We start from the raw sequence: 16,821 nt of genomic DNA on the forward strand, positions 1-16,821 counted from the left end.
CATCCTCTTCCTCCCCACCACCCAGGCTGGGCTCCTGAACTCTGGACTGCCCCCCTGCTGGTTACAGGGGGCGTCTCTGTTGTGGGGGTCCAGCCCCACGTCCCCAGGGGTCTGAGCCCCATTTACCATCAAGATTGGGCCCAGAGCGGGGCGGGTGGAGAAGGAAGAGCTACCCAGTCACAGAGCACCCTGTCCCCATTGTGTCCTGGGACGGCGACTCAACTCCTCACCTGCTGGTGTCTTGTGGGGAGGGATTAGTGGAGCAGGCCATCTCTGAGTCTGGTGGACCTCTGTGCCTTCTCCGCCCAGAGCCCAAAGGCGCAGGGACGAGAAACATAGATTTCCCAAGTGGGTTGCCTGGAGTGGTGCCCAGGGGAGGCCCCCCAGCTCCCACCCCAGTTTCTAGACCTGGTTACCTGTGGGGACACAGGGCCTCGCGATACTGTTGATGTGGGTGCGGCATCCTGGGGGAGGACGCTGTCCTCGAAGGGTGTCATGTGTCAGTGAGTGCCGGGTATCACCACAGTCCTGTGTACACTGCCCCTTCCTTTGCTGTAAAGGGAGCCTCAGGATCCTGAACGGGTTAGTCAAAAACCGCAAGCCCTTGGGGAGTGGTGCAGGAGGGGGGCTGCCCCTGTGACCGCAGTCCAGGTGGAGGTGCCCATGGGTTTGTTCTGAGAGTGCGGGAGGAGCCCGTGAGGGGCCCACCCTCATCAGGAGGGAACCTGAGCCCCTCTTGACCAGTGGTCGGCAACATTCTTCTCATCAGGGCCTCCCTGGTCTCCACACTGTGCTCCCCGCCAACCCCACGGGGAAAACCTCCCTGGCTACCTGGTTATGACTCCTGTCCTGCCTTGGAGCAGTTCTACCTGCAGGCTTCCTGATTCCCCTGCAGGGCGAGGGGCTGGCTCAGCCCAGTGAAGCCCGTTCTGGCTCCCCTCCCAGCTCCTGCGGCTGAGGGGAGGAGCAGGTGGCCGCTAGGGGGCACGCTGGCTCCACAGATGGCTGGGCTTGGCCAGCTGGGCTCCCACTCCACCGGGAGTGGGCCTGTGAGCCCAGCGCCTCAGCAGCCCAGTGCCACCCCCGCTTCCGGGCCCTGCAGGCCCCACCAGCGCCAGTCCAGCCCCCAGTGCCCAGTCTGAAGCCTGGTCTGGACCTCCTGTTGGAATTCTGCGCTCGATGGCCCAGCTGCCTTTAGGGAGGTGCCCAGGTCCCAAGACTGTGCCTCCGACCTGTGAGAGGTGCTGCCATCACCCTCACCCCACCCTGGGCTCTGGGGTTTGCCCAGGTCACAGAGCACATCAGTGGTGGATTTGGCGTCCTAACCCTGCCTGTCTGGTCTCCACAGGGGTGGGAGTGGCCGTTGCTGCCAGGAGGCCTTCCCTCTTGCCTGTCATCTGTCGAGATTCAATGTCGCTCACTGCTTGACCCATCCTCTGTCCCGTGCTGCCCTGTCTCTGTTCTCAATCTCTGGTTCTTTCACTGTCCCTTGCTGTCTTTTCTGTGTCTATAGTTGTCTCTGTTCTCTGTCTTTCTCTCTTTCTGTGTCTCTGTTCTTCTCTGACCCTCTATCTTTCCCCATCCTCTCTCTGTCTCTCACTGTTCTTTCTGCCTGTCTCCATCCTGTGTCCCTCACTGTCCTTGTCTGTCTGATCGCTGTCTGTCTCTAAGCAGCCTCCTCCCGACCGAGGCTGTGGAGTGGACGGTGCCTCAGAACTAACCACTGGACTGTGCCTGGTGCCCACCTGACACGTAGCAAGTGCTCAGTAAACTGCAGCTGGAAGGAGAACCCTGGGACCCTGCCCGTGAAGGCCCGTGAAGGGAGGCCTGGCTTTCGAGGCCTCTGCAGGCTGACCCCTCCCTTGTCCAGCTGTGTGCTTGCCTGCTGCCCCCCACTCCTGCCATTCATTCTCCCTGTATGACCTCGTCTTCCCTCCACGTCTCATGCCAGCGAGCTCCTGTCTCCACATCTTTGCTCGTTCTCCTCCTCCCTCGAATGCCTTTCCCTTCCCAGTACAAGCTCCACTTGTCCTCTGGGCTCAAGTCAGGTCCAGGTTCCTCCCCAGAGTTACCTGTGACCACCTCTGGGTTGCAGACACCAGCACTCAGCAGAGACTGTCTGCTCTGTCTGAATCCCAAGCACCTAGGCAGGGCCAGGCAGACAGGGCCAGGAGTCCCCATATTCCCCTCCCTACTCCACCTTGCATTGGTGAGGTGCGTTTGTTATAGTTAAACCAATGTTGCTACAGTAACTAAAGCCCACAATCTACATTAGGGTTCACTCTTCCATGTTTTTTTTTTTTTTAAACAAACTTGGTCTTTCTTTTTTTTTTTTTTTTTACGGTGTGCGGGCCTCTCACTGCCGTGGCCTCTCCCGTTGTGGAGTACAGGCTCCGGACGCGCAGGCCCGGTGGCCATGGCACACGGGCCAAGCCGCTCCGCGGCATGTGGGATCCTCCCGGACCGGGGCACAAACCCATGTCCCCTGCATCGGCAGGCGGACTCTCAACCACTGCGCCACCAGGGAAGCCCGGTCTTTCTTTTTTTTAAAAAAAAAAATTATTTATTTATTTGGCTGTGCTGGGTCTTGGTTGCTGCACGTGGGATCTTTGCTGCCGCTTGCGGGATCTTTGTTGCAACATGCAGGATCTTTAGTTGTGGCATGCGAACTCTTAGTTGCGGCATGTGGGATCTAGTTCCCCAACGAGGGATCGAACCTGGGCCCGCTGCATTGGGAGCGTGGAGTCTTAAGCCACTGGACCGCCAGGGAAGTCCCCAGGGTTCACTCTTGATGTGCTTTCTGTGGGTTCCCACAAATGCATGACATCATGTATCCATCATTACAGCTTCACACAGGATAGTTTCACTGCCCTAAAAAAAAGTGCCCTGTGCTTCACCCGTTCATCCCTGCCTTCCTCTTCCCAAACCCCTGGCAACCACTGATCTTTTTGTTGTCTCTGTAAGATTTGCCTTCTCCTGGATGTCAAGTGTCATAGTTGGAATCAAAGAATATGTAGCCTTTCCAGATGGGCTTCTTTCACTTAGTAATATGCATTTATAGGTCTTCCATATCTTTTTGTGGACTGACAGCTATTTTTTTTAAATTTTGGTATAAAAAACACATATAAAATTTGCCATCTTAACCATTTTAAATATACAGTTCTAGTATTAAGTATATTTACACTGTTGTGAAACAGATCTCCAGAACTGAAACTCTACACCCACTGAACAACTTCTCTTTGGCCCCTACCCCAGCCTCTTGTAATCATTTTACTTTCCATATCTATGAATTTGACTACTTTAAATATCTCATATAAATGGAATCATACATTATTTGTCCTTCTGTAAATGGTTTATTTCATTTAGCATAATGTCCTTAAGGTTCATTCATACTGTAGCATGTGACAGGGTTTCCTTTTTCAGACTGAAAAATATTTCATTGAATGTGTATACCATGTTTTGTTTTGTTTTGTTTTTTGGCTGTGTTGGGTCTTTGCTGCTGTGCGCGGGCTTTCTCTAGTTGCAGCGAGCGGGGGCTACTCTTTGTTGCAGTGCATGGGCCTCTCGTTGCGGTGGCTTTTCTTTTTGCGGAGCACAGGCTTCAGTAGTTGCAGCACGCAGGCTCAGTAGTTGTAGAATACGGGCCCTAGAGTGTGTGGGCTTCAGTAGTTGTGGCGCATGGGCTCTAGGGTGCGCAGGCTTCAGTATTGTGGCGTGTGGGCTCAGTAGTGTGGCTCTCAGGCTCTAGAGTGCAGGCTCAGTAGTTGTGGTGCACGGGCTTAGTTGCTTCGTGGCATGTGGGATATTCCTGGACCAGAGATCAAACCCGTGTCCCCTGCATTGGCAGGCGGATTCTTAACCACTGTACCACCAGGGAAGTCCCATGTTTTGTTTCCATTCATCTGTCAGTGGACACTTGGGTTGCCTCTGTGTCTTGGGTATCGTGAATAATGCTGCTGCAAACATGGGTGTGCAAATATTTCTTTGTGACCCTATTTTCAGTTCTTTTGGGTTTATACCCAGAGTTGCTGAATCATATGATAATTCTATTTTTAATTTTTTGAGGAACTGCTAGACTGTTTTCCATAGCATCTGTACCATTCTATGTTCCCACCACCATGCACAAGGATTCCAACTTTCCACACCCTCACCAACACTTGTTATATTCCAGATTTTTTGATAGTAGCCATTCTGTCGGGTGTGAGGTGATATCTTACTATAATTTTCATTTGCATTTCTCTGAGGATTAGTGATGTTAAACATCTTTTCACTTGCTTGTTGGCCATTTGTGTATCTATGGGAAAATGTCTATTCAAGTTCTTCGCTCATTTTTAGTTGGTTTATTTGATTTTTCATTTTTGAGTAATATGAGTTCTTTATATGCTCTGGATATTTATTCCTTATAAGATAGATGATGTGAAAATATTTTCTCCCATTCTGTAGGTTGTCTTTTTACTCTGTTGTGGTCTTTGATAAACAAAAGTTAAGTTTTACGTAGTCTCATTTGTCTATTTTTGCTTTTCTCTGTGCTTTATTATCATATTTAAGAAATCATTACCGGGCTTCCCTGGTGGCACAGTGCTTAAGAATCCGCTTGCCAATGCAGGGGACACGGGTTCGAGCACTAGTCTGGGAAGATCCCACATGCCACGGAGCAGCTAAACCCGTGCACCACAACTACTGAGCCTGTGCTCTAGAGCCTGTGAGCCACAACTCCTGAAGCCTGGGCGCCTAGAGCCCGTGCTCTGCAACAGGAGAAGCCACCACAATGAGAAACCTGCGCACCACAACTAGAAGATGCCTGTGCACAGCAACAAAGACCCAATGCAGGCAAAAATAAATTAAATAAATAAATAAATAAAATTTTTAAAAAAGAAAGAAATCATTACCAAATTCAATGTCATGAAGTTTTTCCCCTATGTTTTCTTCTTGGAGTTTTATGGTTTGGGGTCTGAGCTATTTATTTTTTTTATCGCTGAACAATATTCCATTGTATGAATGTACCACAGTTTATTTATTCATTCACTTACTGAGGAACTTCTTGACTGCTTCCAGTTTTTTGCAAGTGCTATAAACATTTATGTGGATATAAGTTTTTAACTTATTTCGGTAAATACTTAGGATATTAGGTAAATACAGTTGCTGAATCATGTAGTAAGAGTTTTTTTTTTTTTTTCTTTAAAGCTTTGTAAGAAACTGCCAGACTGTCTTCTAAAGTGGCCTTAATCATTTTGCATTCCCTTCAGAAGTGTGAATGAGAGTTCCTGTTGCTCCACATCCTCACCAGTATTTGGTGTTGTCAGGTTTTTTTTGTTTTTGTTTTTTTTTTTTTTGCGGTATGTGGGCCTCTCACTGTTGTGGCCTCTCCCGTTGTGGAGCACGGGCTCCGGACGCGCAGGCTCAGCGGCCATGGCTCACGGGCCCAGCCGCTCCGTGGCATGTGGGATCTTCCCGGACCAGGGCTCGAACCCATGTCCCCTGCTTTGGCAGGTGGACTCTCAACCACTGCGCCACCAGGGAAGCCCTGGTATTGTCAGTTTTTTGAAATTTAGGCATTCTAGTAGGTTTGTAGTGGTAGCTTATTGTTGTTTTAATTTACAGTTCCTTAATGAGATACAGTGTTAAGCATCTTTTCATGTTTTCATTTTTCATCTGTGTATCTTTTTTGGTGAGGTGTCCATTCTGATCTCTTGTCTATTTTTTAATTTTTTTTTCTTAGTTTTAAGTGTTCTTTGTGTTTTTTGGATATAAGTTCTTTCTCAGATATGTGCTTTGCAAATGTTTTCTCCCAGTCTGTGGCATGTCTTTATTTTCTTAACAGTGTCTTTTGCAGACCAGTAGTTTATAATTTTAATGAAGTCCAATTTATCAGTTTTTTCTTTCATAGGTCACACTTTTGGTATTGTATCTAATAGGTCATTGCCAAACCCAAGGTCACCTAGGTTTTCTCATATGCTATCTTCTAGAGGTTTTATAATAAAGGTTTGTGTTTTTATGTTTAAGACTATGATCCAGGGCTTCCCTGGTGGCGCAGTGGTTGAGAGTCTGCCTGCCGATGCAGGGGACACGGGTTTGTGCCCCGGTCTGGGAAGATCCCACATGCCGCGGAGCGGCTGGGCCTGTGAGCCATGGCCGCTGAGCCTGCGCTTCTGGAGCCTGTGCTCCGCAACGGGAGAGGCCACAACAGTGAGAGGCCTGCGTACCGCAAAAAAAAAAAAAGACTATGATCCATTTTTAGTTGATTTTTGTGAAAGATGTAAAGTCTGTGTCTAGATTCATTTCTTTGCATGTGGATGCCCAGTTGTTCCAGCACCATTTGTTGAAAAGACTGTCTCTGCTCCATTGTATTGCCTTTGCTCCCTTGTCTTGCCTTTGCTCCCTTGTCGAAGATCAGCTGGCTGTAGTTAAGGGGGTCTTCCTCTGGGCTCTCTGTTCTGTTCCATTGATCTATTTGTCTGTCTTTGTGCAGATCCACACCGTCCTGATTACTGTAGCTTTAGAATATGGCCGGGAAGCAGCAGTCCTCCACCTTTGTTCTTCTCCTTTATTTTGTGTTGACGATTCTGAGTCTTTTGCCTCTCCACATAAGCTTCATAATCAGTTTGTCGCTATTCACAAAACTTGTTGGGATGTTCATTGGGATTGTATTGAATCTATAAGTCAAGTTGGGAAGAGCTGATATCTTGACAATATTGAGTATTCCTAACTGTGAACATGGAATATCTCTGCATTTGTTTAATTCTGTGATTTCTTTCAGCAGTTCTGTAGTATTCCTCATGTAGATCTTATACGTATTTTGTTAGTTTTTTTTTTTGGCTGTGCCGTGTGGCATGCAGGGTCTTAGTTCCCCGACCAGGGATTGAACCTGCGCCCCCTGCAGTGGAAGCATGGAGTCTTAACCTCTGGACCACCAGGGAAGTCCCATTTTGTTAGATTTCTAGCTAAGTATTTCATTTTTGTGGGGTGCTGATATAAATGGTATTGTGTTTTTAATTTCAAATTCCAATTGTTCATTGCTGGTTGATTGTTTTTTGAAATAAGAAAATATGAATCTGTGCTGATCGGAAAAAAGTGGAGCTGTACTAAGATGTAAAAAGGAAAAGCTGATCACCCCTCACCTGCCTCACCCCTGGTGCCAGCATTAAAACATGGCCCGTGCCTGTCAAGACCTTTCTCCTTACTCAGCAGACTTGCAAAACATACAGGAATGTGGTCAGACAAATGGAGTTTTTTACTTTTACCACAGTAGAATCACACCTCACCACGTAACTCTGCATCTTCCTTTTTGTAGTTAACAATTTATCATGGCCAAGCCTGTAAATAGTCAATGGATACAGATTCCGCCTCCTCTCCCCCAGTTCTTTGTGCATGTACATTTGTGTACACTTTCACACTCACACACACAGAGAGATTATTCCACAGAAAGAAAGCTGTTTATATAAGGTATGGGCATTTTGTTTTGGTATTTTTTTTCTTCTTTTTTCGTCTGTTCCCATCCCCAGCCTCAGTCAGGTATTCTGAACCAGTAACTGTGTGCTGAGTGATAGATGGATGTGCAAGCTTGCTGTCCTGGTTAGACGCCAAGTTAAGTGTAGAAATTATGTTGTCCTGTGAGCCCCTCTAGGCTGGGCTGAGCACAGGGCCAGACACATGTGTAGCGGCTGGGAACCTAGAGTTTGGTTCTGGTCCTGTTTCTCCATCTGTGAAGGGGTCATGGTGATAGCACGGCTTCATAAGGTGGTTGGAAAGATAGGGTGAGATCATGCGTGTCACATAGTAGGTACTTCGGAAATGTGAACTCTTGTCACAGTCTTTGTTGTGGGTGATGGGCTGGAAAGGGGGCCTGCCCCCTGCTGTGAGAAGGAGGAACTGGGCTGGGGAGGGGTCGCCTGGTGCCTGATTCTCAACCTGTGTACTGGGTGTGGGACCATCAGAGCCTAGGGGTGGGGGAGATAGGCCCCCTCCCAGAGGACCTCCCCGGCCTAATTGTGCTGTTTTCTCCTCTCTGCTTTTCCAGGACAAGCAATTGCGCATCTTTGACCCCAGAGCCAAGCCCGAGGCCTCCCAGGTGAGTTGTGTGGGCAGCGAAGCTGGATTGAGGCCCCAGCGGCTTCAGCAGGCACGGGCAAGGGCAGCTCAGCCTCTGACACACAGATTCTGCCACGCCCCGTGCCCCTGGCTGAGGCCTGGCGGGTACGTGGGGGTCACCTGGGAGGTGGCTCGAGGCTCTTTCTGGGAAGCATGTTCTGGGTCTTGGGAGGATCCAGCTTTGATCACAGGGTGGGGGCAGCCAGGCCGCCCACAGGCCTTCGGTGGAAGCATCCTGTGGCTTCAGGAAGCTAATTTGAGATTCCAACTTCCTCTCCTTTGAAACCCTCATCTCTACCCACCTTTCCTGGTACGGTCAGCGGAGGCCAGCCACAGAGGAGCCAAGAAGACCCAGCCCCCACCCTCTGCACCCCTCCAGGCCCTGGTGCTGGGGGGCCTGCCTGATCTGTGGGCCCCGGGCGCTGAGCGGGTTCGGTTTGTGTCTGGCTGTGCATGGGTGCATGTGGCCCTTTGAGTTCCAAACGAGGAGGCCAGGCGATGGGTTCATGCTGCAGGCATTGAGCCACTGGGGACTCGTTCATTCATTTGAGAACAACTTGGTGCCAGGCATAGAATGTTCTGTGGTGAACGAGACAGATACGGGCAATTGCTGGGGGGCTCCTCTTGCTGGAGTGATTTAGTGCTTCCCTGAGGGGCTGGCTTGGGGCTGAGGCCTGAGTGCTGCTGTGGACGGCCTGGGGCGGGCTGAGCTTGTCCTAGGAGCCTGAGTCAGGGGCTTGTCACCTGTGCTTTGGGAGCCATTAGGGTTATAAGCCAACAGTGAAATGAGCGGATTTACATTTTTAAAAATTCTTCTAGAAGCTGAGGAGCCTTCTTTCCTGAGGAAGGTGCAGTTCAGGGTTCTGCTGCCAGCTCGTGGGCAGAGCTCCCCAGCGAGGCCCCAGGCCCAGCAGAGATGCCTCATCTCCATTTCTAGGACTTGTTCCCCACCCGGGCTCAAGGGTAATCCACCAGTCTAAACCCAAGCAGTAGTAGCGCACACAGACACACACACACACACACAGACACACACACACACACACACACACACACACACACACACCTCCCCTTCATACAGCCAATTGCAGCTCTTTCCCAGGGCAGTGCAGTCAGCTCCACCTCTGACTGGCTGAAGACCAAGAGGAGGCCCCATCCTGGCAGGTGAACCAAGCCCAGCAGAAGTGGCTTTAGCTCCACCCTGGCCTTGCTTCCTCGAGGCTGGGTCTTGGTTCCTTGGTGTCGTCGCCCCTTGGCTGTGGTGGAGCTATGTGAGCCTCAGGGCAGCGTGAGCAGTGGGCCTCACTGTAGCTTTCTGTGTTAAATAACCTTCAGTCTTTGCCTGGAAAGGGGCCCCAGGCTCAGCTCGAGGAGGGAGACTGAGGCCCTGTCCCTGCAGCTTTCTCAGGTCACCCTCTCCTCCCCAGGGTCCAGGCCACAGCGCCCGGCACCTCCATTCCTGCCCCAGCTAGGCAGTGCCTCTGGCCAGCTCATCCAGCTGAACCCTTTCCTCCTTTCTCTCCTCCTCCTCCAGCAACTGGGGGCAGTCATGGTGCTGAGGTAGAGATGCAATGGCTGCCGTCCAAGGGCTCCAAGTTCAGAGAAGAGGGAGGGAGCCCCCCTGAAGGGGGTTTCTGGGCCGAGGAGACCCGGGAAGAGCGTGGGTGGCTCCCACCCCCTCCTAGCTCCTGGGACGCTGCCTGTGCTTGGCCGCTTGTGCGGGGGCAGCAGGACCTGGAATGCTGCCCTCTGCCTGGCCCTGCCCCCCACTTCCGCCAGGGCATCTGGCCCACACCTGGCTTCTATTAAGAAAACTGCTGCTGGCAGCCAGGGTCGGTGTGAGCCGAGGGGCCAGCTCGGGGGAGAGGCCTTCTGGGAGTGCCTTCTTCTGAGATCCTCCTTCCCCACTGGAGGGGGTACTGGTGGGGGTTGGGGAAGAAGGCACTGCCCTCCCTCCAGCTTCTGCCCTCCCTGCCCCACTGGCTGTCCCCATGGCCTGGGGGCTGGGCAGGGAGGCCTGGGGAGTCCTCCCTCCACTGTCTTTTTTGGGCCCTTCCTCTGGAGACTGGAGCTTGGAGCAGGGGATGCTTGGGCGGCTCCCTCCTGTTCACACCCTCGGCTTTGCTTTTAGGTTGCATTTATGACGGGTTATTATGTCCCAGGCTCTTGGCACGCACAATCTCCTTCCACTCTCCTGACCATCCTGTAAAGTCAGTCCTTTGGTTATTTTTTCCCCCAGGGTTTCACAGCTGAGTGGCAGAGGCAGGTTCAGTCCATCTGACTCCGGAGCCCCAGGCCTCTCCTGCCCCTTCACTGTGCCAGAGCCCCAGTGGGGGTGGCCGAGGCCCTGAAGCCATGGCTGTGCCAGGGAAGTAGAAGCCACAGCTGAGGGGGTACCCAGGGGTGGTGAGCTTTGACAGGCTGGTCCAGGGCAGGAGGGGGCCAGAGGACCTCTGGCGTGGACAGGCGGAACTGCTCCTTCCGACCACCCCGTGTCAGACAGGCCTGGGGGGCCAGCATCTGCAGCCCAGGACTGAGCCTGGCTGAGGAGGGGTGTGGGTGAGTGATGGGGGTCTTACCACTGGAGAAGGTCCCCTCACCCTAGGAAGGAGCCCAGGGCCGCTCTTCCAGTCGCCCTGCCCCACACAGGAAGCGTTGCTGTGGCGACAGAGGGGGGATTTGGCTTCACTGCAGCTGGAATGCTGGGTATGCGCCTGCTCCTGGCGCCCCTGTACTGGGCAGGCGCGGCCTGGCCTCAGCCCCTCCTGTTTTCTCCTTGGGGCCAGGTGTGGGGGAGACATGGGAGTACCGAGGGGCTTCTCCACGAGCAGGACACCTAGCTGCCTGTAAGAGGGAAACCCCAAGGCCTGGCCTGCAGGCTCGGGATCACCATCAGCGGCTTCCTATGACAGGGCTCAGGTTCGGGTGGCAGGGTGCCTGGGTCCCAACTGCAGCCTCCCCTCTACCCCAGGAGAATGAGAATCCAGGGATTTGGAGGGAGGGCTCCTCCTCCCCGAGTCCCACTGAGGTCAGCAAAGAACTTGCCATTTTTGAAACTGAAAGTCACTCCGGTGATCTGGGGATAGAGGAATGGGGAGGGGGTCCTTGGCCTCCCCTCCAAGTTGCTGGGGCTTCCTCTGGCCCCTGGGGCAGACTGAGCTGGGTGTGCCCATGTTGGGTGCACTGGGCTCAGCCTAAGCTCTGACCTTGTCTCCACCTCCTGGGTGCCATGTCCTCTGAGACCCGAGGTGAGAGTGGAGAGCTGTGGGGCGAGCAGGACTCGCCAGCCCACAATGCCCTGCCCATCACTGCCTGGTTCCCCCAGTGTGAACTCGTCCAGGGAGGATTGCTGGAGACCCGAGGTGCCTGGGGGCAGCCAGCATCCTGGGCTCCTCCTGGTCTGGGCTCTGCTGCCTTCTGGCTGTGCCTGTCTCCTTGCCTGTCCTCCATCAGCTCCTCTTGTGCAGACAGAGAACAGTAACGGTTGGTGTAGGTGGCTGTCCTACTGGGTGACTTGGGGCAGATGGCTTCCTCTCTCTGGGCCTCTGGTTTCTCTGTGTGTGAAATAGGAAGGTTGAGACACGGGCCAAAGAATGTTCCATCCAAACCTGTGCCTCTGGATGAAAAACGCTCCCTCGCTGTCCACAGGCCCTGTAGACCCTGCTCCGCCTCCTCCTCTCCCCCGACCCCGCTGCCAGCTGTGCCGGCCTCTTCGCTCTCCGAGACCCCGACTCTTCACAGATGCTGGTCCCCACCACTGGCTCACGCCTGCCAATCCTTCACATCTTAAGTGTTACCCTAAATCCACTGCCCTCAATTATACTCTATTGTACCCTGTTACCATGCTTCTAAAAAATGCACATTGATGTGTGCCGGACACAACCCTGAGCGCTTCGCCCTCCACAGTGGGTCCATCATGGTGCTCTTTGTGTGGGTCAGGACACTGAGGCACATCCTGGGACGAGGCTGTTGGTGGCTTGGCTTTCACCCAGTCAGTCTGACTCCAAAGCTCGCACCCCTAACCCCCCACTTACAGCAACTCGCTGACATAGTTATTTCTGTTTGGTTCACATCTGCCTTTCAACCTGTACGTTCTATGAGTTTGCGGACCCTTTCTGTTTTGTTGACCATGTCCCCAGTGCCTAGTGTCACATGCAACTCAAATATTCATATTATGAAAGAACAAGTGAGTGAGCAGCCCTGCTTCACCCCGGACGTGACCATCCATCTGAGATGTGTTCGGCCCCACTGCCAGCTCCCAGCAGAGTACCTGGCCAGGAGGAGGCCTGCACGGCTGTTGAATGAATGAATGGTGTGCTAACGTAGTACGAGCCGTCTGGTGCTCCTTACATGGGATGTTTGCACACCGATGAGAGGGCGAGAGCCCATGTGACACTTCTGATTGACCCTGGGGTGTTGGTGGCGGAGCTGACCCTTGCCCTGACCCCACAGCCCGTCTTGCGTAAAGAGAGGGATGTTGGGCCCTAGTTCTCAGGCTCCAGCCCTGACTTCCTGTGCCGACTACAGCCGGGTGGGAAGGAAGCAGTGAGAAAAGCCCCTTGAATGACACGGAGCCGTTTCCGATGGTCTCCCACGCTGGGGTCGGCTTCCGCGGGCTGGGGAGGGGGCGCGGGGCCAGCTCCTCACAGCCGCCTGGCTCCCTCATTCATTCCCAAGGAGATCGTGGGAAGCTGGGAGGAAGCTGGCCACAGTTTGGGGTGAGCTAATTTTGGTAACAGGGTCTTTGGTCTCAGGCTCCAGGGGCCAGGGTGACTGGGAGGGAGCTGTTTGCATTTCCTCTGGCCCCCTCAGCTCCCCCCTGCTTGGGCCCGGGGGACAGGGCCGCCTGCGGTTTGAACTCATCTCTCCTCCCAGGGGCCCAGCAAACCTTCCTGCTGGCAGCTCCAGTACCACGGGAGGGCCAAGAGGGGCACTCTTCTGCCCTCTCCAGGGACTGTTCCCCATGCTTGGCACCAGGCCCTCTCCCTGGCCCCCTGGCAGCGTCAAGAGGCAACAGTAATACTCGTAATCCCTCGATCTGCACGGCGCTTTGTGGCTGGCCTGTTCCTATCACATGTGGTCTCAGTTGATCCTCGCGACAGTCCTGGGAAGTAGGCAGCCCAGGCCACGAGCAAGGAAAATGAAGTTCCGAGAGGGCACTGGGGTCCTCAGAGCCCGAGGATGGTGACCAGCAGCCAAGTGCCTCCCCCTGGACACCTGCAGAGGCAAGGACGTGCCGCCGTCCTGAGCCCCCTCACCGCAGCAAGAGGGGCCTGGCCATGAGCAGAACAGCCCGACAGGCCCCTTACAAGGAGGGAGACTGAGCCCAAGCTTCATGGCCAAGTAGGCCCTCTGGGTGCAGAGCTGTCCCCAGCTGACCCCTCCTGCCCTCTGGAGGGCTCTCAGGTGGGTGCCCCCCCCACCAAGGAGGCCCCCAAGGCTCAACTCAGTGCCATCTTTTTCCTCCTCCAGAGCACGTGGGCCCATGAGAACAGCAGGGATGGCCGGCTGGTGTGGACAGGCATCCAGGAGCACCTTGTGTCCACTGGTTTCAACAAGGTAGGTCTCCTCCCAGAGGAGTAGGGCATCCACACCAAGAGGGCGGGGGCGAGGCCCACTGGGAGGGGGGGCTGGGGCCAGCTCCAGACCCGTCCATATACGGCCCTGTGTGCAGCCGGGTCTCAGAGCCCCAGGGGACCAACGGCTGTTGAAAACGGGCAGATTCCATCTGCAATAGCTAAGCCTGACCCTGGGAACTGCGGTGGGCCCCCCCAGGGACCAGAGTCCACAGAGGGAACCGCCCCTTGTCCCTTGTCACCTAAGGGTTCTTAAAGGGGCAGGACATGAAAACCCAAACTCTCCCTCCCTGGCATGACTTACCCCCCCCCCCCCCCCACCGAATGCTCTGCTCTGGGGCGAGTGCTCCCATGCCAGGCTGTGTCCTTAGTCCCTGGGTTCCGGGCTGGGCCCCTCTGAGCCCCTCTTTGCCCCCTCCCTGCAGATGCATGAGCGTGAAGTGAAGCTCTGGGACACCCGGCTCTTCTCCAGCGCCTGCACCTCCCTCACCCTGGACACCTCTCCCAGGTAGGAGTGGCTGGCGTGTTGGAATGGCTGGGGGCGTTGAGGGCCCAGTGATGTCTGTAAGTGCACACTGCTGGTTGTGGGGCAGGCTTCTGCCCGGGGGCTTGTGCTGGTGTGTTTTGGCGTTTAGGGAGGGGACTGTGACTCGGCGGTGCGGGGACAGGGAGTCTGGGGATGCGCTTGATTTTGCTGTGAGTGTTCTGGTGGAGCCAAAGACTGAAGAAACTGAGGCTACGATCATGAGGTGGCCGCGGGGTGACGTGGGGTCAGGTGGGCTGGCAGGTCTGGAGGCTCCAGTGCAGGACGGAGGCAGGCCTCAGACCTGCAATTTCTGTGAGACCTCAGCCCTGGCCACATGCTTGTCACTGGTGGTCCTGGGCGGGTTGGGGGGTGCAGGCAGCCTGGAGGTACAGTGCACCTCATCCTTCCACCCTCCTGGAAGCGTGTGCAAGAGGGTTTATGGTGGTGCCCCACGGGGTCCTGGCCCAGCCAGCTCTGTGCAGGGGCAACCCACGCACCAGGATGCCCGCTGAGGAGATGAGGTACAGGAGGCTGGAGGACTGCAGCCCGGCTGGTGCAGGAGGTGGTGGGACCTGGTTCCCGTTCAGCTGTGACTCTTGGGGCGGCTTGCTGAACACCCCACCCAGGCAGGGACCTGGGAGGTCAGAGCCAGGATGGGGCCTTGGTCCTTGGATATCCATTCAGCCCCTTCCTCTTCCGTTTTACAACTAGGGAAACTGAGTCATAGAGGGCGTGGTGACCTGTCCAGGCTCTGGGAGCAGTGAGGGCCGTGTCTGGGGCACGCAGGGCTGAGTGCCGTAAGAGCTCCTGCCAGGGCGACCCCGCTGAGAGCCCCCAGAGAAGGGGAAACCATCAGGGTGGCACTCCCATCCTGTCTCACAACCCAGGGAAAGCCTGGGGTGCTGAAAAGGCCCAATTTGCAGATGAGGGAGGCAAGGCTGAGTGAGATCCCATAGCAGTAGGTGTGAGGCCTCTGTCTGCTCTTGGCCCTGGGGATACAGCGGGATGTTACCAGGGTCCCCCTGCGCTGGAGGAATCAGGGCCCCCAGGCCTTCTGGCTTCATGTCCAGCAACCCCTCCCCCAGCCCTCATGCTGCACTGATATCTTGTCCTCCACGCCTACCCAGGCCAGACAGCCCCTTCCCTATGGGGCCCCCCAGCAGAGGGAGGGAACTGGCCCAGCCTGGAAAAGGGAGCCAGCACTACCATCAAATGCTCCTCTCCCCACCACTTCCTGCCTTCCAGGCTCCGCCCCATCTGTGCTGGCCCCACCCCCACCCCAGGAGCAGCCCCTGCCCAGCCCCAGTGTGGCCCCTTGGGGAGTTAACGATGCCCAGACCCCATGGTGCCACTGGCCAAGGCTGACCCTGTAATTATAGCAGTTAAGAATAGCCTCGCAGGGCCAGCGAGGCCTGGAATTTCTCAAATCACTCCCAGATGGGCGGCCAGGCCAGTGTCCCGCCCCGTTCATCCCCCAGTCCTGGCCACTGCCCCACTGGGCCCACGCCCTTGGCAAAGGAGCTGGGACTCTCCAGCCCTCTACAAAGCTGGTGGATGCCAGGGATGCGTGCCAGCCTCCAGGCTGGCCTGAGAGGTGGTGGGTCCCCTACCCCCAGGCTCCCCAGAAGCCAGAACCCCTCAGAAGCCCCCTGGGGTGTTGGGGGCTGCTGAGTGAACTGGACTGAAGGTAGGAAGTGTGCAGGGTGTCAGCTGTGGGCACGGCATGGGTCTCCACCGCACCCGCTCAGTTTCTTTTCTATTTTACAGATTTTCCATCTCCATTTGGGCAGAACAGTATGAACTCTTATAAGAGCTATAGGGGGCCAGGGGTCAGGCACATGCCCCTCCCCATCTTCTCCCAGGGAGGACCCAGGGCCCCACCCTCCCAGGGGCCTCTGTCTCTGCTCCCATCTGTGCCCTTCCCCTGCTCATCTGTGTTGTTTGTGGAGCATACCTCCCCATGTGGGACGCGCAGGGCAGCAGGTCCTATCTGTAAAGCTGGGCTCGGGCAGCAGGTCCACAGATGGCTGCCCTGTACTTCCTGTGCTGGGTGGAGGTGGGGGGTTACCGGCAGGGCCTGGGCTAACGGAGCAGCTCGTGCTCCGGTCCAGGAGACACAGAAACACCACCACCTGTCTCGGGTGCCCTGCTCCTGGGCTGGGTGAATGGTCAACAGTATCGGCCCTGAGCTGAAGGCAGATGGAGATTTGTCTCCACACGTTACCAAAGAATAAAAGCTGAAGCCAGAGAAATCGATCTTCTCTTGAGGTCACCCTGGCAGCAAGCCTCACAGGGTCGACGCTGGGAGTCTGTTCTGCTTCTTCACACTGAGGTGTCCACCTCTGGCCAGAGGCACTGGCCCTGCATCCCAGCGAGTTCCCTGGAGGTTGGGAACCCCCTCCCTGCCTGCCTTCTGCGGCTCTCAGTAGCCCCTCCCCTCTCCTGGAGGGCCAAGCCCTCCCCGCAAGGCTGGTACCCCCACCTCCTGGGCCAGGGAGCAGGTGTTGGGATCCGTCCCTGCCTGCTGTGAGCAAGCTGCTGTCTTACCGTTTCCGGCCTGTGATTCTCTTCTGTAGAGGGATCACTGGACGTGAAATGGGAGCATGTGTAGCCCGCGTGGCACAGGGCCTGTGG

The 16,821-nt window shown here is 55.1% G+C and overlaps 1 protein-coding gene across 3 annotated transcripts in view; it reads left to right on the forward strand.

The window, feature by feature from the left end:
- The window catches only part of CORO7 (coronin 7), a 57,850-nt gene that overhangs the window by 14,908 nt on the left and 26,121 nt on the right, over nucleotides 1–16,821 (forward strand). For 2 of the 3 annotated variants that reach the window (XM_073792380.1, XM_033839842.2), the window contains 3 exons: nucleotides 8,018–8,068; nucleotides 13,558–13,644; nucleotides 14,087–14,169. In XM_073792380.1, the coding sequence (XP_073648481.1) occupies nucleotides 8,018–8,068; nucleotides 13,558–13,644; nucleotides 14,087–14,169 (221 nt within the window). Of the gene's footprint in view, nucleotides 1–8,017; nucleotides 8,069–12,892; nucleotides 13,311–13,557; nucleotides 13,645–14,086; nucleotides 14,170–16,821 lie in introns of those variants that run through there. The other variant, XM_073792381.1, reaches the window with a different exon arrangement.

This window comes from Tursiops truncatus, chromosome 15 (assembly GCF_011762595.2).
Source record: "Tursiops truncatus isolate mTurTru1 chromosome 15, mTurTru1.mat.Y, whole genome shotgun sequence".
In the NCBI taxonomy this organism is placed as follows: domain Eukaryota; kingdom Metazoa; phylum Chordata; class Mammalia; order Artiodactyla; family Delphinidae; genus Tursiops; species Tursiops truncatus.